The 25,908-nt window shown below is 40.2% G+C and overlaps 1 protein-coding gene across 1 annotated transcript in view; it reads left to right on the top strand.

The window, feature by feature from the left end:
• SYTL4 (synaptotagmin like 4) overlaps positions 1 to 25,908 on the top strand; it is a 69,703-nt gene that overhangs the window by 28,153 nt on the left and 15,642 nt on the right. Inside the window, exons 2-7 of the mRNA XM_047765167.1 lie at positions 3,934 to 4,112; positions 4,361 to 4,576; positions 5,461 to 5,570; positions 5,777 to 5,879; positions 24,689 to 24,790; positions 25,582 to 25,657. Of these exons, the coding sequence (XP_047621123.1) occupies positions 4,003 to 4,112; positions 4,361 to 4,576; positions 5,461 to 5,570; positions 5,777 to 5,879; positions 24,689 to 24,790; positions 25,582 to 25,657 (717 nt within the window). The 5' untranslated portion in view covers positions 3,934 to 4,002. The remainder of the gene's footprint in view (positions 1 to 3,933; positions 4,113 to 4,360; positions 4,577 to 5,460; positions 5,571 to 5,776; positions 5,880 to 24,688; positions 24,791 to 25,581; positions 25,658 to 25,908) is intronic.

Raw genomic sequence — 25,908 nt, 5'->3', positions numbered from 1 at the left:
GCCGGTGGCTGCAGCTCCAATTCGACCCCTAGCCTGGGAACCTCCATATGCCGCAGGAGCGGCCCAAGAAATAGCAAAAAGACAAAAAAAACCCCACATGAACCCACATGTCCACATGTTCATTGCAGCACTATTCACACTAGCCAAGACATGGAATCAACCCAAATGTCCACTGGTAGATGATTGGATTAGGAAGATGTGGTGTATATATATATACACAATGGAATACAACTCAGCCATAAAAAAGAACAAAATAATGCCATTTGCAGCACCATGGATGGAACTAGAGACTCTCATCCTGAGTGAAGTAAGTCAGAAAGAGAAAGACAAATACCATATGATATCACTTATATCTGGAATCTAATATACGTCACAAAGGAACCTTTCCAAAGAAAAAATCATGAACTTGGAGAATAGTCTTGTGGTTGCAAAGGGGGAAGGGGAGGGAGTGGGAGGAGCTGGGAGCTTGGGGTTAATAGATGCAGAATGTTGTCTTCGGGATGGATCAGCAATGGGATCCTGCTGTGTAGCACTGGGAACTCTGTCTAGTCACTTATGATGGAACACGTAATGTGAGAAAAAAGAATGTATACATGTATATGTAACTGGGTCACCATGCTGTACAGTAGAAAAAATATATATATAGATAAATGATAAAAAAAGAAAAAAAAATAGTTTTAAAAAAGTGAAAAGGGCTTGTTGTCTAGTTTCAAGGGAAAGCAGAGAGTGAAGCATGATCCTTATTTCCTTTCTCACTTTCTGTCCATACTGGGTTCTTTGACTCCCCGACTGTATTTTCAGATTTCTTCCTGAGGTTTAGCCTTATACCTCCAACTACTTCTGAAACCGAGTTATCTGGATATCCAGTATGCAGCACAAAGTCAATGACTAAAACAAAACTTCTTGCTTTACAGCCACACCTCTTTCTTCTCTTATAGCCCTTACCGCTATTAGTAGTTACTAGCTAGTCAGTTGTTTAACCTAGACATGCACGGTAGGCATCTTTGCCTTCACCTTTTTCATCCCCTCCACTCATGTCACTCCATTCTGTCAGTTCTACTTCTCAAACCTATTCTGTGTTCTTTCTCCTTGATGTTCTGGTTTAGGCCTGCCCTATAGCAGATTTGGCGAGTGAGTATACTCCAAACATGTGTTCCAGACACGATGATGGGCCCTTTAACACACATTATTTAATGTTCTTGACAACTTTGTGAGGTAGGTCATTTTGTAGATGAGAAATCAGAGGATGGTAGAAATACAGTGACTTGCCTAGTTGGTTAGAGGCATAGTTAGTAAACCGAGGTTGTCTTTTTGTCCGGGTTATTGCATGCTACAATAATCCCTTTGTCTCTTTTGAATTGTTTTCTTTCTTTGAAATTTAAAAGTAAGGCATGTCTGGGATTTCCTTCATGGCGAAATGGATTGAGGATCTGGTGTTGTCACTTATGTGGTTTTAGTTACAGCTGTGGCACAGGTTTGATCCCTGGCCTGGGAACTTCCACAAACTGTGAACACAGCCAAAAAGAAAAAAAAAAGTAAGACATGTCTGTAAAAAACATTATAACTATGTAAAGTAAAATGTAAAAGTTCCCCCATTTCAATTCTGTTCCCCAAGAGAAACCAATGATGATGGGTTTTATTCTAGACCATTTTCTTTGCCTATTCAGATGTATAGATAAATAATTTACCAAAGAGATCCTTCTAGTCCTGAAGTGATTCTTTTTTCCCACCTAGGAACATCTTTTCATACAGATCTACCACATTTTAAAAAGGGATGCATAGTGTGCCATCATATGGAAGTTTTATTGAATTATTTCTCTGTTAAAGAACTTGTTTTTGCTCTTATAAATAATGTTGCAGTAACTTTCTTGTATATATACCTGGCATACACATTTATGTGAGTATTTTTACTAGGTGGATTTTTAGAAGTGATATTGCTTGGCCGAGGAGTATGCATGTTTCACAGTGTGTATGTGCTACCAATTGTACTCTACTTTGTCTTTTTTTTTTTTTAATGGCAGTATCTGTGGCATATGGAAGCTGCAGAGCCAGGGATTGAATCCAAGCTGCAGCTGTGACCTACACTGCAGCTACAGCAATGCCGGATCCTTTAACCCACTGTGCCAGGCCTAGGATTGAACCCTTGCCTCCGCAGCAGCCTGCACTGCTGCAGTCAGATTCTTTTTTTAAAAAAATGCATTATTTATTAGAAAACATTTGAAAAACGAGCCCTTCGTATTTAGTTTTGAAGTAAGAAATTTTTGTTTTCAGTTCCTTTGTAGCCACAATTTTAAGTTTTGGTGTAGTTTGTATTAGTTAAAACCTTACTAATACAAATTAAAATTTTTAATGTGAAAATTTTTAACATTATTATTTTTTAAATGATTTTTATTTTTTCTGTTATAGTTGGCTTACAGTGTTCTGTCAATTTCTACTGTACAGCAAGGTGACCTAGATACACATACATATATACATTCTTTTTTTCACATTATCAGGCTCCATCATAAGTGACCAGATATAGTTCTCAGTGCTATACAGCAGGATTTCATTGCTTATCTGCAGTCGGATTTTTTTTTTTTTTTTGCCTTTTAGGGCCGTACCTGAGGCATATGGAGGTTCCCAGGCTAGGTAGGGGTCTAATCGGAGCTGTTGCTGCCAGCCTACACCACAGCCACAGCAACACCAGATCAAAGCCACGCCTGCGACCTACACCACAGCTCACGGCAACACCATATCCTTAACCCACTGAGAGAGGACAGGGATCGAACCCACAACCTCATGGTTCCTAGTCGGATTCGTTTCCACTGCACCACGACAGGAGCTCCTGCAGTCAGATTCTTAACCCACTGCACCACAGCAGGAACTCCTCCAATTTGTCTTTTGAATCAGTCTTCTGTGGTATATCCAGAGTGTTCTTTGTAAAATGATTTCGAGGATGTGTTTTCCTAATAACAAAAACAAAGCAACAACAAAGATGTCTGGTGGATTTCTATTGTCTGTGTAATCAATTTAAAAATCCTAAATTTTAAGAGTATTTGAGAGATATTTAATATGGCCCCAACCTATATTTCCTACCATTCTCCTGAGCCAACAAATACATATTCTGTACTATAAGGTAAAATCCACCTATTCTGTAAGAACTTTCTACATGTATAGCTCTCTCTAGGCAAGATAGAATTAGTTACTCCCTTCTCTAAGTTCCCATGACAATGTATTATCCCTCTAATAGTGCTTAGTACATTGTACTATATTTGTGTGAATCTGTCTCCCCTACTACTCTGTGAACTTCTTAAGGACAGGACTGTGTCTTACTCATCTCTGTATCCCCAGCACTTTGCACAATGCCTCTCGGAGTGGATGCTCAACAAATGTGCATGAAATAGGTAAACATGTTTTTGAGGTTGTGGTAGCAATAACTTTGGAAGACAGTAGGTGCTAGAAGTTTGGAAGTGTAGCAGGAAGCTGACCACATCCTGGGAACCTGGTAGCTGGTCAGGAAAGGTGCAATGGGCTTCACTGGCAGAGGTCCTTGTGTGGTTTGCTCCACTATAGAAACCAACTAACTGATTATTTGGTTTAAGAGACTTGTGACTTGAGAACCTTAAAAATACTGAAAATTGAGCAATGGAAGATCCACTTGGTGGAGGGGGAGTTTGACTCAGCTATTTTGCTCTTTTCAGACTTAAGATGCTTATGCTAAAAGACCCAACCCTTTGCCAGGGTCATGAATAAGATTTTCTTCTTGAAAAACCAAAGCCTCTTTATTTTCAGGATAGGATTCATATGGAAATAGGTATGTTAAATAGCTCAGATACTTCTATGTTATTTCTGGAGCCTGGCTCAAGGGGGAAGTAGGCTATCAAAAGGCTCTAGGGCCATGGGCCTCTTCTGGAATAAACTCCCTGTGTGAAATTAGTTCTCATCTTATTTCAGGCAACTCTGGTAGCTCTCCTGGTCTGGTAGCCTTGAAGAAAGAAGAGGAGAAGAAAAATAGAGTCCATCATGTCAGAGATACTTGACCTCTCCTTTCTGTCTGAGGTGGAAAGGGATTTGATCCTTAATGTTCTACAACGAGATGAGGAGCTCCGAAAAGCAGATGAGAAAAGGATTAGGTAAGAATCCCCGCAAAAGTATGGGTGCCCAGCCTTTCACCAATGATACCCAAATTTTTTCTTATACTTCTCATGTGACTTTCAGAGGAACTTGTATATGAAGTTTACAACTCCTCATTGGGTCAGGTTGGGCTCTGAGGCTGTTGCTTTCGCAGAGCCAAATAGTCTTACTGTCTCTACCCCTCAACCTCTCTCTGTCTGACTTATGCACATCCTGAATCACTTGTATTTCTCTTGGGTCTTGGCAGGAAACTGAAGAATGAGTTACTGGAGATCAAAAGGAAAGGGGCCAAGAGGGGCAGCCAACACTATAGTGATCGGACCTGTGCCCGGTGCCAGGAGAGCCTGGGCCGTTTGACTCCCAAGACCAACACTTGTCGGGGTTGTAATCACCTAGTGTGTCGGGACTGCCGCATCCAGGAAAGCAATGGTACCTGGAGGTGCAAGGTGTGCGCCAAGGAAATGTGAGTGTTACTTATGGCAGAGAAGAGAGAAGAAATGGAGCCCTAGTTGTTGTTAGGATTTCTCCCCTTGGACTTTTTTGGTTAAATGTCAAGGGCCATTTAAAAAAATTTTTTTTGGCCATGGCTATGGCATGTGGAAGTTCCCGGGCCAGGGATTGAACCTGCACCACAGCAGTGACCTGAGCCACAGGAGTGACAATGCTTGATCTTTAGCCTTCTGTGTCACCAAGGAACTCCTCTAGGGGCATTTTATTTATTTATTTTTTATTTATTTTATTTTATTTTATTTTATTTTATTTTGTCTTTTCTAGGGCTGCACCTGTGGCATATGTAGGCTCCCAGGCTAGGGGTCTAATTGGAGCTGTAGCCGTCAACCTACACCACAGCCACAGCAACGCCAGATCCGAGCCGCATCTGCGACCTACACCACAGCTCATGGCAACACCAGATCCTTAACCCACTGAGCGAGGCCAGGGATTGAACCCGTAACCTCATGGTTCCTAGTCGGATTCGTTAACCACTGAGCCATGACGGGAACTTCTATTTTTTATTTTTTAAATTTTTTATTAAAGTATAGTTGATTTACAGTGTGGTGCCAATTTCTGCTATACAGCAAAGTAACCCAGTCATATATATGTATGTGTGTGTGTGTGTGTGTGTGTGTATATATATATATATATATATATATATATATATACACACATACACATTCCTTTTCTTACATTATTTTCCATTATGGTTTATCCCAGGAGATTGGATATAATTCCCAGTGCTGTACAGTATACTTCATTGCTTATCCATTCTAAATGTAATAGTTTGCATATACCAACCTCAAGCTCCCCATTTTAAAAATCCATCTGTTATTTTCTTTTATTTCTTCCCAGAGAGTTGAAGAAGGCAACTGGAGACTGGTTTTATGACCAGAAAGTGAATCGCTTTGCTTACCGCACAGGCAGTGAGATAATCAGGATGTCCCTGCGCCGCAAACCTGCAGGTACCGAACCTTGAGGTGCTTGACTTTAGGGATGGATCCTCTTGTGTGGAATCCTAGTGCATTCCTACTGGTGGTGGCGTTCCTCCGTGGGCTCAGCCCATTTGTGGGGAATATGAAGATGGTGTTGCCAACCTTTCTGCAAGCATGCTGTGTTTCCCTTTCCCCCTCATCATCACCCCTCTGCCATGGTTTTATTTGTCTTGAAGTGAATAAAAGAGAGACAGTGGGACAGTCCCTCCTCCATCAGTCACAGCTGGGTGATGTCTGGCCAGGAAGAAAGATCATTCAGGAGCAACAGAAGGAGCCCAGGTAAGGACCAAGCAACCATTTAAAGAAATGCCACACATTCCTTTAATTCTTGTATTTTTGCTTCTATTTATAAAGTGATAGACGTTCATAATAGGAAAACTTGGAAAGTATAACAGAGGATAAAGGAGGAAGAGAAAGAACATCCCTAGTCCTGCAACCCACATATAAACATTAACATTTTGGCATATTTACTTTGTTCTTTGTAAGAACAATTTGAAGACAGATAGAAATAACACATACTCATTATTAAAAATTTAGCCAGTGTAGGAAACAATAAAGAAGGCAACAATCACCCAAATTCCTACTACCCCAGTATTCCTTTTTTTTTTTTTTTGTCTTTTTTGTCTTTTTAGGACTGTACCACGGCATATGGAGGTTGCCAGGTTGGGAGTCGAATTGGAGCTATAGCCGCTGGCCTACGCCACAGCCACAGCAATGCCAGATCCGAATGAACGAATGAACTGCATCTGTGACCTACACTACTGCTCATGGCAACAACACATCCTTAACCCACTGAGAGAGGCCAGGGATTGAACCTGCATCCTCGTAGATACTAGTCAGATTCGTTTCCGCTGAGCCATGATGGGAACTCCTACCCCATATTCGTATTACGTGAAAATTATTTCAGGTATCTTGTGCACAAATGTAGATACAAGGGTAGGTGGATGGATAGATTGAAAAAACATTATAATATTGGATCATTATACATTAAATTAAAAACTGTTCAATTTTACTTGAATTTCCTTTTTTTTTCTTTTTTTATTACTCAAATGAATTTATCACATCTGTAGTTGTATAATGATCATAACAATCCAGTTTCACAGGATTTCTATCCCACAACCCAAGCACATCCCCCCACCCCCTCAAACTGTCTCCTTTGGAAACCATAAGTTTTTCGATGTCTGTGAGTCAGCATCTGTTCTGCAAAGATGTTCAGTCTGTCCTTTTTTCAGATTCCACATGTCAGCAAAAGCATTTGATGTTGGTGTCTCATTGTCTGACTGACTTAACTTAGCATGATAGTTTCTAGGTCCATCCATGTTGCAAAAAATGCCGATATTTCGTTCCATTTAATGGCTGAGTCATATTCCAGTGTGTATATGTACCACTTCTTCTAGATCCACTCCCCTGTCGATGGACATTGAGGTTGTTTCCATGTCTTGGCTATTGCAAAGAGTGCTGCAATGAACATTGGAGTACATGTGTCTTGGCGAGTCGTGGTTTTCTCTGGGTGGGTGCCCAGGAGTGGGATTGCTGGATAAAAGGGTAGTTCTATTTATAGTTTTCTGAGGAATCTCCACACTGTTTTCCACAGTGGTTGCATCAATTTACAATCCCACCAACAGGGGATTCATCCACACCCTCTCCAGCACTTATTGTTTGTAGACTTTTTTGATGATGGCCATTCTGGCTGGTGTAAGGTGGTATCAAATAGTGGTTTTGATTTGCATTTCTCTAAAAATGAGTGATGTTGAACATCTTTTCAGGTGTTCTTTAGCCATCCGTATGTCTTCTTTGGAGAACTGTCTGTTTAGATCTTCTGCCCGTTTTTGGATGGGGTTGTTTGTTTTTTTTGGTATGGAACTGCAGAAGGTGTTTATAACTTTTGGAGATTAATCCCTTGTCAGTGGATTCATTTGCAAAGATTTTCTCCCATTCTGTGGGTTGTCTTTTCATATTGTTTAGGGTTTCCTTTGCTGTGCAGAAACTTTGAAGTTTGATTATGTCCCATTTGTTTATTTTTGTTTTTATTGTCAATACTCTAAGAGGTGGATCTGAGAAGATGTTGTGTTGTTTATGTTGGAGAGTATTTGGCCTATGTTTTCCTCTATGAGTTTTATAGTGTCTGGTCTTCTATCTAGGTCTTTCATCCATTTGGAGTTTCTTTTTGTGTATGGTGTTAGGGAGTGTTGTAATTTCATTCTTTTCCATGTGGCTGTCCAGTTTTCCCAGCACCGCTTATTGAACAAGCTGTCCTTTCTCCATTGTATATTCTTGCCTCCTTTGTCATAGATCAGCTGACTGTAGGTGCATAGGTTTAATTCTGGGCTTTCTATCTTGTTCCATGGATCTATATGTCTGTCTTTGTGCCAGTACCACGTGGTTTTCAGGATTGTTGCTTTGTAGTGTAGTCTGAAGTCCAGGAGCCTGATTCCTCCAGCTCCATTTTTCTTTTTCAGGATGTCTTTGGCTATTCTGGGTCTTTTGTGCTTCCAAACAAACTTTAAAATATTTTGTTACGAGTTCTGTGAAAAATGTCCTTGGTAATTTGATAGGAATTGCATTGAATCTGTAGATTGCCTTAGGTAGTATAGTCATTTTGTTAATATTAACTCTTCCAATCCACGAGCATGGCATATCTTTCCATCTATTTGTGTCATCTTTGATTTCTTTCATCAGTGTCTTATAGTTTTCAGAGTACAGGTCTTTTGTCTCTTTAGGTAGGTTTACTCCTAGGTATTTTATTCTTTTGGATGCGATGGTAGACAGGATTGCTTCCTTAATTTCTCTATCTGATCTTTCATTGTTAGTGTATAGAAATGCCATCAATTTCTGTGTATTAATTTTGTATGCTGCGACTTGGCCAAATTCATAGATGAGCTCTAACAGTTTTCTGGTAGAGTCTTTAGGATTCTCTAGGTATAGTATCATGTCATTGGGGAAGAGTGGTAGTTTTACTTCTTCCTTTCCAATGTGGATTCCTCTTATTTCTTTTACTTCTCTGATTGCCATGGCTAGGACTTCCAAAACTATGTTGAAGAGTAGTGGCGAGAGAGGACATCCTTGTCTTGTTCCCGATCTCAGCGGGAATTCTTTCAGCTTTTCACCATTGAGAATGATGTTCGCTGTGGGTTTGTCATATATGACCTTTATGATGTTGAGGTAGGTTCCCTCTATGCCCACTTTCTGAAGGGTTTTTATTAGAAATGGGTGTTGGAGTTTGTCAAAGGCTTTTTCTGCATCTATTGAGAGGATCATATGGTTTTTATGTGGTCTATCACACTGTTTGATTTGTTAATGTGGTCTATCACACTGTTTGATTTGCAGATATTGAAGAATCCTTGCATCCCTGGGATGAATCCCACTTGATCATGATGTACAATCCTTTTAATGTATTGTTGGATGCGGTTTGCTAGTATTTTGTTGAGGATTTTTGCATCCATGTTCATCAGTGCAATTGGCCTATAGTCTTTTTTTTGTGGAATCTTTGTCTGGTTTTGGTATCAGGGTGATGGTGGCCTCATAGAATGAGTTTGGGAGTGTCCCTTCCTCTGCAATTTTTTGGAATAGTTTCAGAAGGAGAGGTGTTAGGTCTTCTCTAAATGTGTGATAGAATTCGCCTGTGAAGCCATCTGGTCCTGGACTTTTGTTTGTTGGAAGTTTTTTTTTTGTTGTTGTTGTGTTGTTGCTATTTCTTGGGCTGCTTCCGCGGCGTATGGAGGTTCCCAGGCTAGGGGTCTAGTCGGAGCTGCAGCCACCGGCCTATGCCAGAGCCACAGCAACGCGGGATCCGAGCCGCGTCTGCAACCTACACCACAGCTCATGGCAACGCCGGATCGTTAACCCACTGAGCAAGGCCAGGGACCGAACTCGCAACCTCATGGTTCCTAGTCGGATTCGTTAACCACTGCGCCATGACGGGAACTCCATGTTGGAGGTTTTTAATCACAGTTTCAATTTCAGTTCATGTGATTGGTCTCTTCATCTTTTCTATTTCATCTTGGTTTAGTCTTGGAAGATTGTACTTTTCTAAGTATTTGTCCATTTCTTCTAGGTTTTCAATTTTATTGGCATATGGTTTCATATATAGTAGTCTCTTATGATCCTTTGTATTTCTGTGATGCCTGTTGTTACTTCTCCTTTTTCATTTCTAATTTTATTGATTTGAGTGCTCTCTCTTTTTTTCTTGATAATTCTGGCTAAGGGTTTATCAATTTTGTTGATCTCTTCAAAGAACCAGCTTTTTGTTTCATTGATCTTTTCTAGGGTTTTCTTTGTTTCTATTTCATTGATTTCTGCTCTGATCTTTATGATTTCTTTCCTCCTGCTAACTTTAGGTCTTGTTGGTTCTTCTCTCTCTAGCTGCTGTAGATGTAAAGTTATCTTGTTTATTTGACCTTTCTCTTGTTTCCTGAGGTGGGCTTGTATTGCTATAAATGTTCCTCTTAGAACAGCTTTTGTTGCAGTTCCCATCGTGGCGCAGTGGTTAACGAATACGACTAGGAACCATGAGGTTGCGGGTTCGGTCCCTGGCCTTGCTCAGTGGGTTAACGATCCGGCGTTGCCATGAGCTGTGGTGTAGGTTGCAGAAGCGGCTCGGATCCCGAGTTGCTGTGGCTCTGGCATAGGCCGGCGGCTACAGCTCCGATTCAACCCCTATCCTGGGAACCTCCATATGCCGTGCGGGAGTGGCCCTAGAAATAGCAAAAAGACAAAAAAAAAAAAAAAAGAACGGCTTTTGCTGCATCCCATAGGATTTGGAGTGTCATAACTTCGTTGTCATTTGCTTCTAGGTATTTTTAAATTTCCTCTTTGATTTCTTCAGTGATCCATTGGTTGTTTAGTAGCACGTTGTTTAGTCTCCACGTGTTTGTGTTTTTTGCAGATTTTTTTCTTGTTGTTGATTTCCAGTCATATAGCGTTGTGGTCAGAAAAGATGCTTGAAATGATTTCAATTTTCTTAAAGTTACCAGGGTTGGATTTGTAGCCCAGGATGTGATCAATCTTAGAGAATGTTCCATGTGCACTTGAGAAGAATGTGCATTCTCTTGCTTTCGGATGGAATGTCCTATAAATATCTATTAAGTCCATCTGGTGTAATGCATCATTCAAGGCCTGTGTTTCCTTATTGATCTTCTGTGTGGCTGATGTTTCCATGGCTGTAAGTGGGGTGTTAAAGTCCCCCACTATGATTGTGGTGTTGTTGATTTCTCCTTTTAAGGTCATTAGCTGTTGCCTTATACATTGTGGTGAACCTACGTTGGGTGCGTAGACATTTAAAATTGTTGTATCTCCTTCTTGGATTGATCCTTTGATCATTAGGTAGTAACCTTCCTTGTCCCTTAAAGTATTCTTCATGTTAAAGTCTATTTTGTCTGATACGAGTATTGCTACTCCAGCTTTCTTTTGATCCCCGTTTGCATGGAATATTTTCTTCCATCCTCTCACTTTCCATTTGTATGTGTCCCCAGAAGTGAAGTGGGTCTCTTGAAGACAGCATATATATGGGTCTTGTTTTTGTATCCATTCAGCCAGTCTATGTCTTTTGGTTGGGGCGTTTAGTCCATTAACATTTAAGGTAATTATTGATATGGATGTTCTTATTGCCATTTTATTCACTGCTTTGGATTTGTTTTTGTTGCTCTTTTTTCTTCCCTTCTCCTCTTGTTCTCTCCTCTTGTGGTTTGATGACTCTCTTTAGTGTTGTACTTGCGTTGATTTTTCTTATTTGTTTGTGTATCAATTGTAGATTTTTGGTTTGCAGGTATTCTGAAGTTTTGATATAAGAGTCTATGTATACACAAGATTGTTTTAGGTTGTTGGTCTCTTAATTGCAAGTGCATCTCCAGTGTCCTGCATTTGTACCCTCCTCTTCTCACGATTTCTGGTTTTGGTGGTATTATTGTGCCTGGATGATTTTGTATCTTTACCGTATATATACCTTTACTGGTGAGCCTTGTCATTTGTGGAAGTTTTGTTTCTGGTTGTGGCCTTTTCTTTTCTGCCTAGAGAAGTTCCTTTAGTATTTGTCATAAAGCTGGTTTAGTGTTGCTGAATTCTCTTAGCTTTTGCTTGTCTGTGAAGCTTTTGATTTCTCCTTCAAATCTGAATGAGAGCCTTGCTGAGTAAAGGAATCTTGGTTGGAGTTTTGTCCTTTCATCATGTTAAGTATATCATGCCACTCCCTTCTGGCCTGCAGAGTTTCTGGTGAGAAATCTGCCAATAACCTTATTGGGGTTCCCTTGTATGTTATTTGTTTCTTTTCCCTAGCTGCTTTCAAGATTTTCTCCTTGTCTTTAATTTTGGTCAGTTTGATTAGTATGTGTCTCGGGGTGTTCCTCCTTGTGTTTATTTTATATGGTGCTCATTGTGATTCCCGGATTTGAGTGAGTGGTTCCTTTCCTATGTTAGGGAAGTTTTCGGCTATTATCTCTTGGAACATTTTTTCTGTCCCCTTCTCTCTCTCTTCTTCTGGTACCCCTATAATACGGATGTTCGTGCATTTAACATTGTCCCAGAGTTCTCTGAGACTCTCTTCATTTGTTTTCAATCTTTCTTCTCTTTTCTCTTCTGCATCTGTGATTTTCACCAACCTGTCCCCCACCTTCCTTATTCGTTCTTCTGCCTCCTGTATTCTGCTGTTGGCTGCCTCTAGTGAATTTTTTATTTCAGTTATTGTATTTTGCATGTCTTCTTGTTTAAGTTTTATATCTTGTATGTCTTTGCTCAGTGTTTCATGTGAGTTATCCATCTTTGCGTCCAGTTTATATCCAATGTCTTGCATCATCCTCAGCATCAACAGTCTAATGTCTTTTTCCTGAGGCTGAGAATCTCCTCATCACTTAGCTGATATTCTGGGGTTTTTCCTTTCTCCCTCATCTGAGTTGTAGTTCTCTGTCTTTCCATTTTTATAGGTTTTTGGTGTGGTGACCTTCTTACAGATAATAGAGTTGTAGCCTCTCTTACTTCTGGTGTCTGCCCCCCTTGTGGTTGATGTGGGTAGAAGGGCTTGCTGTGGGCTTCCTGATGGGAGGGGCTGATGGCCGCCCACTGGTAGGTGGATCTGATTCTGATCCCTCTGGTGGGTGGGGCTTAGTCTCTGGATGGGATTAGAGGCAGCTGTGTCCCTGAGGGGTCTTTGGGTAGCCTGTTTACTGATAGGCGTGGCTGTGATCCCACCTGGATTGTTGTTTGCCCTGGGGCTTCTCAGCACTGACTGATGGGTGGTGCCAGATTTTCCCAAATTGGCCACCTCCAGAGAAAGGCACACTGTTGAATATTCCGAGAGCTTTGCCTCCAATGTCCTTCCCTCACAACAAGCCACATTCACCCCTGTTTTACCAGGATGTCCTCCAAGAACTGCAGTCAGGTTTGATCCAGATTCCTATGGAGCCTTTGCTTTGCCCTGGAACCCAGTGCATGTGAAAGTCTGTGTTTGCCATTGAAGAATGGGGTCTGTGTTTCCCCCAGTCCTGTGGAGCTCCTGTGCACAAGCCCTACTGGCCTTCAATGCCAGATGCTCTAGGGGCTCTTTCTCCCAGTGCCAGATCCCCACATGTGAGAGTTTGATGTGGGGCTGAGAACTCTCACTCCTGTAGGTGAGTCTCTGTGAACCAGTTAGTTTCTGGGAGGCATGGGGTTTTTTTATATCATGTGATCACCCATCCTACCTCTTGATGTGGCCTCCTCTTTGTCTTCTGGAGTAGGATATCTTTTTTAAGGTTTCTGGTCCATTTGCGAGAAGATTGCTCAGCCTTTTGCTGTGAATTTTGTTGTTTTTTTTTTAATTGAGTTTTAATAGAATAAAACATTGAAATAAAATACAGGAATTGCTAATCTTCAAACAAATGTTTCTTTACCATAAAAGATATTAGTCATTAACATCCCTCTAAGCTTAAGAAAAAAATATTATGAAAACCATTGAGCAGTTAGTCATTTTTTGTAGTATCTTTTTAGTAACTGCCTTATCGAGCTGTAATTCACAGATCATAGAATTCACCCATTAATAGGGCACAATTCACTGGTTTTTAGTATATACACAGAATTGTGCAATCATCATCTCAATTGCTTTTAGAAGTATTTATCTCCTGAAAAAGAAACCTTGTACCCTCTAGCTGTCACTGCCCCCACCACCTCCATATATTTCCCCATCCCTAAACAATCACTGATCTACTTATTTCATTTTTTAAAGTTTTATTGAAGTGTAGTATATTTACAATGTTGTGATCATTTCTGCTTTACAGCACAGTGATTCATGTCTACATATGCACACATCCATTCTTTTTCAGATTCTTTTCCATCACTGATCTACTTTTAATCTTTATATATTTGCCTATTCTGAGCATTTCATTTAAATCAAATCATAAAATATGTGATCCTTTGTGACTGCCTTCTCTCACTTAATGTAATGTTTTCAAGGTTCATCCACATTGTAGCATGTGTCAGTACTTTATTTTTTTATTGCCAAATAATATTCCATGTATTTACATACCCTCATTTGTTTATCGATTCATCTATTGATGGTCATTTGGGTTGTTTCCACTTTTGGGCTATTACGAGTAATGCTCTTATGAACATTTGTTATGAGTTTTTGCATGGACATATGTTTTCGTTTCTCTTAGAAATATACCTAAGGGGGTTCCCATCATGGCACAGTGGTTAACGAATCCGACTAGGAACCATGAGGTTGTGAGTTTGATCCCTGGCCTTGCTCAGTGGGTTGAGGATCCTGAGTTGCTGTGAGGTGTTGTGTAGGCCGCAGATGCGGCTTGGATTTGGTGTTGCTGTGGCTGTGGTGTAGACCAGCAGCTACAGCTCTGATTAGACCCCTAGCCTGGGAACCTCCATATGCTGCGGGGGTAGCCCTAGAAAAGGCGAAAAGACAAAAAAAAAAGAAAAAAAGGAAAAAAAAAAGAAATATACCTAAGGAGTTGAGTTGCTAGGTCAAACAGTAATTCAGTCATTTTGTAATGTCGTTTTGTAAATGTTTTTCAATATTAAACATTACCTGTGGACTATGCTATGAAAGAGGAGGAGATTAGCTTTCTTACACTTCCTCCCAACACTTTCCCCACTACCACTTTCTATTTATCACATTATTTTTTCTTTGTCAGGAATTACAACATTTCTATCCTGTTATGAAACCATAAATCATCTGCTTTTTGTCTGTTTAGTTTTAGTTCATATTTGAAAGGCTTATGTGCTTACAACCAGGCTTTGGACCATGGTTTATCTATACTTCTGAATCCTTTACTTTGACCTATTTCTTGATTGTCTGGATTTTACCATTGAGAAGTTCCTTCAGGAAGGGCTTGTGGGGAGTTCCCATCATGGCTCCGTGGTTAACGAATCCAACTAGGAACCATGAGGTTGCGGGTTCGATCTCTGGCCTCGCTGCTCAGTGGGTTAAGGATCCAGCATTGCCGTGAGCTGTGGTGTAGGTTGCAGACTCGGCTCGGATCCCGCATTGCTGTGGCTCTGGCGCAGGCTGGTGGCTACAGCTCCAATTTGACCCCTAGCCTGGGAATCTCCATATGCTGTGGGAGTGGCCCAAGAAATGGCAAAAAGACAAAAAAAAAAAAAAAAAGGGCTTGTGGGTGCTATATTTATTTTATTCTGTCATGTTAAGAATATCTGCCCAGTCCCTTTATGAATTTAAATGATGTTGCAGCTGGAGATTACATTTTTGGGTCACACTTTATTAATCTTAGAATGTTGTAGACATTACTCCACTGTCTTCTGCCACTGAATGTAACTGTAAAGACGTCTGGGGCCAGCTAGCATTTTGTTTTTCTCCCTTGTAGGTAACTTACTGTGTGTGTGTGTGTGTGTGTGTGTGTGTGCGCGCGCGCATGTGCACGCAGACATGTATGTGCATGCATGTGCATGCATGCATGCATGTGTGAATAAGCCTAAAAAAATTCCTTTTATTTTTCTTGAAGTTTAGTAACTTAACAAGGATAGATGTCAGTGGTGCTCATCCTGTTTCATTTTTCCTAATATGCAGTGTACCCTTGATGAGTTCTTTCTTCATTGCTGGAAAATTTTTCTGTATTGTATCCTCTGAACTCTTTCTATTTCACTGGTTAAGTTCTCCACTTCAGGGTCATTGGATTTCTTTACCTTCCATTTCGGTCCTTTTTTCCCCTACCAAATGCAAAAGAGAAAGAAAGGTGAAAGCTTCAACCATAATCGCACAACCCTTTCCTCTGTGCTGTTGTGTTGATTTTCAGCCATTTTGTTTCTTCCCTTTTCTCCCTTCTCCCCTCCTTCCCTTCCTTTTTGCTATATCTAATTTACTTATTTGAATGAATGATCTTTTTGAAGTTTTAATTTATTCTTTGCTCTCCGTTTTCCTTTTTCCTCTAATTTTGTTGTTTCATCATATTGTGTTTGAGCTCTTATACTTTATCAAATCTATATTTTTATTAAGTTCCTGTGTAAGTGTAAGTTCCTCTGTAAGTGTAAAGCATTCACAAGAAAGCTACTTATTTTACTATGTTTATATTCTCCAGAATGGGTTCTTTGTCCATTGTGCAAATTTTTTCTATTTCTCCTCACTCCATCACATATTTATATATCCTCCAGTCAACTTCTTTTCATTCCACTCATGTTTAGCATAAGATGTACTACCTATATTTTTGTTTGCTCTGATAATAGTGTTCAAATTCTCGATAGGCTTTTCACCTTAAGTTGACAAGATTTATTTCTTCCCCACACTCAGTTATACTTCAGTTTAAGGGTAGAAGTTGCTTTCTACAAAAGACCTGTACTCTGAAAACAATACAGCACTAATGAAAGAAATTGAAGATGACACAAACAGATGGAAAGACATATTGTGTTCTTGGATTAGAAGAATCAATATTGTTTAAATGATAATACTACCCAAGGCAGTCTATAGATTCAATGCAATCCCTATCAAATCACCAACAGCGATTTTTACAGAACCAGAATGAATAACTCCAAAATGTGTATGGAAACACAAAAGGCCCTGAATGGCCAAAATAATATTGAGAAAGAATGGAGCTAGAGGAATCAGGCTCCCTGACTTCACACTATACTACAAAGCTACAGTCATCAAAATAGTGTGATAGTGGCACAAAAACAGACACATAGATTAGTGGAACAGGATAGAAAGTCCAGAAATAAACCCACCTACGGTCAATTAATCTACAACAAAGGTTGTAAGAATATATAGTGGAGAGAAGACAATCTCTTCAATAAGTAGTCCTGGGAAAACTGGACAGCTATATGTAAAAGAATGAAATTACAACATTCTTTGATACCATATATAAAAATAAAATGGATTAAAGACCTAAATGTAAGACCAAATATTATAAAACTCCCAAAAGAAAAACATAGAACACCCTTTGACATAAATCGCAGCAATATTTCTTTGGACCCATCTCCTACAGTTGTGGAAACAGAAGCAAAAATAAGCAGATGGGACCTCATTGAACTTAAAAGTTTTTGCACAACAAAGGAAACCATAAACAAAATGAAAAGACAACCTACAGAATGGGAGAAAATATTTGCAAATCATATGATGGATAAGGAGTTAGTATCCAAAATATATATAGATACACAGCTCATATAGCTCAACATCAAGAACACAAACAACCCAATTAAAAAGTGAGCAGAAACCATGAATAGACATTTTCCAATGAAGACATATGCTCAATAGGCACATGCAAAGATGTTCAACATCACTAATCATTAAAGAACTGCAAAGGATGTGACCAACAAGGGCATAATTTCCAAACTGTACAAACAGCTCATATAGCTCAATATATTAAAAAAATTTAAAAATGAGTAGAAGACCTAGATAGACATTTTTCCAAAGAAGGCATCCAGATGGCCAACAGGCATATGAAGAGGTGCTCAGCATTGCTAATTATTAGAGAAATGCAGGCTAAAACTACATTGAGGTACTACCTCACACCAGTCAGAATGACCATCATCAAAATATGCACAAATGACAAATGCTGATGAAGGTGTGAAGAAAAGGGAACTGTCCCTACACTGTTGGTGGGAATGTAAATTGTTGCAGCCACTATGGAGAAAGTACGGAGGTTCCTTTAAAAACTAAAATTTGAGTTATCATATGATCCAGCAATCCTACTCCTGGGCATGTATCTGGAAAAGATGAAAACTCTAATTCGAAAAGATATATGCACCCTGTTGTTCATAGCAGCATTATTTACAATAACTAAGACATGGAAGCAACCTAAATGCCCATTGTCAGATAAATGGATAAAGAAGATATGTGTGTGTGTATACACACACACATATAGATATAGATATGGGATATTTACTCAGCCATAAAAAAGAGTGAAATAATGCCATTTGCAGCAACATGGATAGACCTAGCGATTACCATACTAAGTGAAGTCAGACAAAGACAAATATCATATGAGATCACTTATATGTGGAATCTAATTAAACTATACAAATGAACTCACTTATAAAACAAAGAAACTCACAGACATGGAAAATAAACTTATGGTTACCAGAGGAGAAAGGAGGGGAGGGATAAATTAGGAGTTGGGGATTAATAGATATATGCTACTGTATATAAAATGGATAATCAACAAATACTGTATAGCACAGGGGACCATATTCAATGGATTATAATAACCTATAAGGGAAAAGAATAAAAAAAAGATATATATATCCTTTTTTTTTTTTTTTGCTGTATGCCTGAAACATTATAAATCAACTATACTTCAATAAAGAATTCAAAAAACTTGGGAAATGAGTTCTTGCCGTGGCCCAGTGGTAGCAAACCTGACTAGTATCCATGAGGATACGGGTTTGATCCCTGGCCTTGCTCAGTGAGTTAAGGATCCAGTGCTGCTATGAGGTGTGGTGAAGGTCACAGATGCGGCTTGGATCCTGTGTTGCTATGGCTGTGATGTAGGCTGGCAGCTGTAGATCTGATTCGACCCCTAGCCTGGGAACTTACATATGCTGCAGGTGCAGCCCTAGAAAATTAAAAAAATTAAAAAATTACTTGAGACAAAAAAATTGCTTTCTATATGCTTTTCTGTAATTCGAGGGGAGGAGCAAAAGATAACTTAGGGATTCTGATTTTCAGTCTCCTGAAATTCTCTTAAATGTCTGGGCTCACTCAGTCCTGCTTTGGATGCATCCTCTAGATTATACCAGTGCCCTGAGAGATGACGTCCCTCAGCAGGCTTACCTACCTCTGTTATGGTCCCCTGTGATACATGCGATTGCAAATCATGAGGATTTTTGTTTTCCTTGTCTCACCCTAGGACTGCCTACTTGCTTATTTAATCTCTATACCTTCATATTGGAAGGAGTTTTGCTGGTAGGAATGTACAATGGTGCAGCCACTTTGAAAAACAGTTTATTAGTGTCTTAAGTTAAATGTGCACCTACCCTGTGAGTCAGCAATTACATTTCTAGGTGTTGACTCAAGACAAGCAAACGCATGTGTCCATACAAAGACTTGAAGCAAAAGCATATGTCCATACAAAGACTTGTACATGAAGGTTCATAATGGCTTTATTGGGGATAGCTATGGCCTAGAGACAGAAATTTCCCTTCGTGGCTCAGTGGTTAACGAACTCGACTAGGATCCATGAGGATGCGGGTTCAATCCCTGGTCTTGCTCAGTGGGTTAAGGATCCAGCATTGCTGTGGCTGTGGTGTAGGCTGGCAGCTGTAGCTCTGATTCAACCCCTAGCCTGGGAACTTCCATATGCCATAGGTGCAGCCCTAAAGAAAAATAATAATAATAAAAAAAACCCCTAGAGACAGCCCAGATGTCTATCAACAAGAGAAGGGATAAACTGTGCTTCGTTTACACAGTGAAATACTATTCAGCAGTGGAAAGTAATGGACTGCTGATACATGCAGCAACAGGGATGAACCTCAGAATAATCACGCTGAGTGAAAGAAGCTAAAGAAAAAAGAGGACATATTGCGTGATTCTGTTTATATGCAATTCTAGAAAATGCAAGCTAATTTTTTTGTGACAGCAGATCATCCCTTCCTTGGAGATGGGGTGGGCAAGAAGGGAGGGATGGATTATGAGGGGGCATGAGGAAACTTTGGGGGATAGTAGATGTGTTCACTAACTTAACTGTGATGGTTTCACAGGTGTATACATATGTCAAGCTCATTAAATGCATGCTTCAACACATGCAACTTATGTCAGTTACAGCTCAAGGTGCAAAGGAAAAAAAATGACAGAAAAATGTGACATTGTTATCTTTCCACGTCAGCACCAAGGATCTGCCTCATTGTTTTTGCTTTCTGCATGGTGTTGCATTGTATGTATGTACTATGACTTTATCCACACAGCTTTGGGTAGGTGACTCATCTGTTCTAGGTGATGAGGCCTCCCTTTTCCTTTGTGGATAGGATAAGAATGGCTTTTATTTCCTGAACCTGATTAACACATCTGACATCACTGGTCAGAATGTAATTTCTAAAGCCAACTGTTTCTGGCTGTCTATGACCTCTTTGTCTCATTGGACCCAGAAAACTCGTATTTATCCTAAACATGGAAACAGATTAAGTGGCCATAAATGATCTTTTCCATAAAATTATGGAGCCTCAGAGATAAGCTAATTTACCTCCCTTATTTTTACAGAAAAGAAAGCAGGATAAGTGAGATCATAGAGATAGTTAGAGCCCAGGACTCCTGTCTCTTAGTCTATTTTTCTGTTGCACAGATGTCAAATAATTGCTTTTTTTGCCCTAGGGTAGTTTGTATCAGCTCTGGATCAGTATGTATTAATCTTTAGGAAAATATACAAGCAGAAAACACTCTCGATGGGCCATTATTAAACTGTATCTCTAGAGGAATGGTTCTACTTTGGGTTCTTTATTCTTTGTAGAAAAGGGCAAAAAATAATGATTCTAAAGTTAAAGATGAAATCAATCTCCTTGCTGTGTTTTGAACTTGAAAGCTAATACATCTTTCAAGAAATGGCCGCTGTTTCACTTCTGGCATGCCCTAGGATTTCAACCCTGGGTGTCTGTTTTCATAGAGCTTTCTTAAATATCACGTTAAGATAACTTGGAGAGTTGACTCTCTACTGCCTAAGACAGTACATATTTTGGTTACTTCACTCTTTGTTCATTTCTTATTAGTTTGTTCATTTGTTTAACAAATATCTACAAATGCCTACTATTTGCTGAGCACTGTTTTAGGCACAGGTGAAGATGACAAAATCCTTTGCTTTGAGGAACTTAAATTTGAGAGTGAGGACACAGACAATAAATGACAAATCAAGTAAATATGTCGTACATGAGGTGTTGATGAGTTCTTTGGAGGAAAATGAAGTAGACTGAAAAAAGGATGTGCCAGGAAAGCCTGTGTATATATAGGATGTTTTCTTTTAGGCCAGTGAAGGGAAAGCCTTAACAATAAGATGGCATTCGAGAAAAGATATGAAGCAAAGAGGGCAGAAACCCTGAGAGTGTCTGGGAGAAAGGATTACTTTCTAGGCAGAGAAAGCAGCAGGTGTAGAGACCCTAACATGAGTTTGTGTTTGGCATGTCTGAGTCATTTGTGAATGGTGAGAGAGGGGGGAGGGTAGGGGATGAAGACAGAGATGGGGTGAGAAGCAGATCAGGTAAGATTTTGTTGGCACTTGTAAGGAGTCTTCTATGAGGAGGGCTCTGAGTGACATGGTATTATTTTTTCTTTTGTTAAATTGGGGTAAAATTCATTCAACATAAGATTAATCATTTTTAACAAAGTATACAATTCAGTGGCTTTTAGTACTTTCAGAATGTTATGCAGCCATCCCCACTGTGTAATTTCAGAACATTTCTGGTGGGCTGTGCCTGTGACACATGGAAGTTCCCAGGCCAGGGATTGAACCTGTGCCACAGCAGTGATGATGTCAGATCCCTCACCTGCTGAGCCACACAGGAACTCCTAATTTCAGAACATTTTCATCACTCCAAAAAGAAACCCCACACCTATTATGCAGTCATTCCCTATTTCCCCCAGACACTAATCTACTTTCTTGTCTCTTTGGATATTCCTATCCTAGACATTTCATATGAATGGCAGCATACAGAATATGGCCATTTGTATCTGGCTTATTTCACCTAGCATAATATTTTCAAGGTTCATCCATGTTATAGCATGTGTCAGAACTTTATTCAATAATTTTTACCATCAATATTTCATTGTATAGCTGTACCACATTTCCTTTATTCATTCATCCTGTTGACGAATGAACATTTGGACTGTTTCTGCTTGTTGGCTATTGTGAATAATGCTGAACACTGGGATGGGACACAAGCTTTTGTGTGGACACATGTTTTCAGTTCTCTTGGATAGATACTGAGGAGTGGAATTGCTGGGTCATGTGGTAATGATGTATTTGATTTATATATATATGTATATTTACATATATATACATATATATATATATATTTAAAGAAAGTGGATCTTTCTGCAGCATTAGACTTTGTTTATTTATTTATTTTGCTTTTTAGGGCCATACCTGTGGCCACAACATATGGAGGTTTCCAGGCTAGGAGTTGAATCCCGAGCTGTAGCTGCTGGCCTACACCACAGCCACAGCAACGCAGGATCTGAGCTGCATCTGTGACCTATACCACAGTTCACAGCAACTCTGGATCCTTAACCCACTGAGCGAGGCCAGGGATTGAACCCACATCCTTATGGATACTAGTCGGGTTTGTAACCTGCTGAGCCACAACAGGAACTCCTGATTTATATATATATATATATTTTTGTTGTCTTTTTGTTGTTGTTGTTGTTGTTGTTGCTATTTCTTGGGCCGCTCCAGCGGCATATGGAGGTTCCCAGGCTAGGGGTCAAATCGGAGCTGTAGCCACCGGCCTACACCAGAGCCACAGCAACGCAGGATCCGAGCCGCTTCTGCAACCTACACCACAGCTCACGGCAACGCCGGATCGTTAACCCACTGAACAAGGGCAGGGACCGAACCTGCAACCTCATGGTTCCTAGTCGGATTCGTTAACCACTGCGCCACGACGGGAACTCCCTGATTTATATTTTAAAAGCTCATTTTGGCTGCTCTGTTGAGGATAGATTGTATGGGGACAAGGGCAGAGTTCAGTTCGGAGACTGTTGCAGCCATCCAAGAGCTAGGTGATGGTGGTTTGGACTTGAGCAGTTGCAGTGGAGTGAGTGAGGGCTTGTTATTTTCTAGATATCCATTGAAGGTAAAGTCAAGAGGATTTGCTAACAGATTGTATTTGTATTTTGAGAGAATGAGGGGACCCAAGGATATTTCTTAAGATTTGTGACCTGAAAAATGAAAGGAGGGAGTTGCCATTTGGTGATATTGAAGGAAGATCAGGTTTGGGGAAGGATTAGTGCTTTAGTGTTGGACTTGCTATGTTTGGAACATCCCAGCAGAGATGTTATGTAGGCTACTGGAAGTAGAAGTCTGGTATTTGAGTAAGAGATAAATTTGGGAATTGTTAGTTTATAAAGCATATTTGTTTATTTTTAATTAATTAGTTTTTTGCTTTTTAGGGCCACACCACGGCATATGGACGCTCCCAGGCTAGGGGTCAAATCAGAGCTACAGCTGCTGGCCTATGCCATGACCACAGCAACATGGGATCTGGGCCGCATCTGTGACGTACACCATGGCTCATGGAAATGCTGGATCCTTAACCCACTGAGCAAGGCTGAGGATCAAACCCAAGTTCTCATGGATACTAGTTGTATTTGTTTCCACTGTGCCGCAACAGGAACTCCCTATGTAGCATATTCAAAGCCATGAGACTAGATGAGATCATTTAAGGATAATTCTAATTAGTAAAGAGAAGCATTCCAAGGAATAACTGTGGTCCTAATCCAAAGATTAGAAGTCTTAGAGATGAGGAGAGACCAGCAAATGAGATTGAAAAGGAGCAGCCAGTGAGGTCAGAGGACCAGGAGAGTGTGGTAGCCTGGCAGCCAAGTGAATTTTCTTGAGATACTTGAGGAAGAATGATTTTTTTCCCCTTATTCTCACAGATTCTTGAGGTAAGTGTCCAGGAATAGTGATCTTCCCTTTAGAGATGAGAACTGCTGTTTTTAACACCCAGGTTCATCCTTCATTAAGCAGAAAAAGAATTCCGGCATTGTGAATAATATTTTAAAGGCATACACTCTCTCTATATGTATATGTATACTTTAAGCCCCACTGAGGGCATTTAGTTAAGAATTCAGTCAACACACAATTGAGTGCCCACTCTATGCTAATTTCTCTTCTAGGCATTGGGAATGCAGCAGTGAACAAAATATGTGGCCATTGATTTCCCGGATCTTACTTAGTCTAATCAAGGAGAAAGACTTTAAACAAATGATTTGTTTAAATTATTGAACAAATTAAATAATTCGTATAAAAGACATAAATAATTATGCATATGATGACTGCTACCAAGACATCAGGGTGCTTTAGGAGCCTATAGGAAGGTTAGAAATCTATACTTGTGGTGGTGGCATGGCCAGAGAGATCTGGAGGAATGGACGAGAAAGAGCAGAAGAGGGAGTAGATTTAGCTAGATGAAGAAAAATGGCCATTGTGTAAAGATCATCCCAGGCAGAGAAAAGAGGGAAAAGGAAGAGGTTTGGCATATTCAGGGAACCAAAAGAGCTACATCATTGTGTAACATAAAGTATAAGGAGAAGTGGAGGATGACTGAGGAGTTGAACAAGGGTCAAATCATAAGGATCGTCTTGCCATGCTACGGAGTTTGAACTCATTCCCAAGAGCGATGGAGAACTGCTGAGCAGTTTTCAAAGTATATTCAAGAGTTCTCTTGTGGCACAGCAGGTAAAGTATCCAGTGTTGTCTCTGCAGTGGTTCTGGTCACAGCTGTGGCACAAGTTTGACCCTTGGCCCCAGAACTTCCACATGCCATGGGCATGGCCAAAAAAAAAAAAAAAAAAAATATATATATATATATATATATATATATATATATATATATATATATTCAGCTCTTAGAAAGATCATTTAAGCTACCATTGTGAAAGAGCTGGAAGGAAGCCTGGATTCTGGCAGGAGAACCCACTTCCTTTATGGGCTGGCTCTTGGTTTTTCTTCTAGTGTGCCATTTGATGTGCCCAAGCTGAAAAGTGGAAAGAGCGCACTGGAGGCTGAGAGTGAGAGTCTGGATAGCTACACAGCTGACTCGGATAGCATGTCCAGGTGAGATGCCCCCAGTCTCTGCCCCTCCACTCAGCCGAGCTGCTTCCATCCCCCAACACACACACACATACACATGCACTTCAGCATGTGGAAGTTCTGGAGCCAGGGATTGAACCCACACCACGGGTGTCACAACAGTGACAATGCTGGATTCTTAATCTGCTGTGCCACATGGGAACTCCAAAAGTTTCGTAGTTTTTTTGTTTGTTTTGCTTTTTGTTTTTTTTTTGTTTTGTTTTGGCTGTGCCCACAGCATGTGCAAGTTCCTGGGCCAGGGATTGAACCCTCTCCACAGTGACAACCTGGGCTGCTGCAGTGACAATCCTGGATCCTTAACCTGCTGTGCCACAGGTCACAAGAGAAATCCTTGACCTGTCATTTCTCTAGCACCAGGGTGTGGGGATCCGCTGCCTTCAGTGTTGTTGGTTCTGTCCTCAGCAAGGTGAATGAAGTATTTTCTTCAACGTTGCCAACAAGTTTTCCAGTAGCACTTTTGCTATTGGCTCTGAGCACAGAGTTCTGGAACTTGCTAACTTCCACAGGCTGCTTCACCTTGGAGGAGTCTTCCTGGACCAGCAGCAGCATGGGGTGTGAGTGTGTTTGTGTTTGCGCAAAGTTGCTTATCTGATGGTCTGCATTCCTTCAGCGTAAATCAGATGTGAGGTTTACCTTCTGGATTTGGTTACTGTAGTGACCTCAAGCCAGTGTCTCTCCTTCCATAGAGCTTGGGTCACTAGATCGAAGGGGAAGGGGAGGAGGTGATTTTATTATAGCTTCTATGTCTGCCTCAGGAGAGACTCTTTGGATAAATCTGGCCTTTTTCCAGAATGGAAGAAGATGGCTGCCCCCAAATTTCAAGTAGAAATGGTAAGTTTTAGTTGGTTGGTTGATCTGTGTCTTGTGTCTCTCTGTTGCTGTTTCTTTCTTCTTTTCTCAAGAAGAATTTAAATCAAGAATTCAAGTAAACAAATTTTAGGTCCAGTTCCCTTGGGAGCATTTGCTAAGGTTTTGGTTGAAACATGTGAGAATAATAGGTTTTGTATTACTTACTAGGAATAAATTAAATTCCTAAGATTAATCTTTAAGATTTGTCATAGTTTAGTGAAATCTGAGCCTTC

Source organism: Phacochoerus africanus, chromosome X (assembly GCF_016906955.1).
Source record: "Phacochoerus africanus isolate WHEZ1 chromosome X, ROS_Pafr_v1, whole genome shotgun sequence".
NCBI classification, from domain to species: domain Eukaryota; kingdom Metazoa; phylum Chordata; class Mammalia; order Artiodactyla; family Suidae; genus Phacochoerus; species Phacochoerus africanus.
The sequence above is the reverse complement of the archived record's forward strand: the minus strand, read 5'-3'. Positions and strand labels throughout refer to the sequence as shown.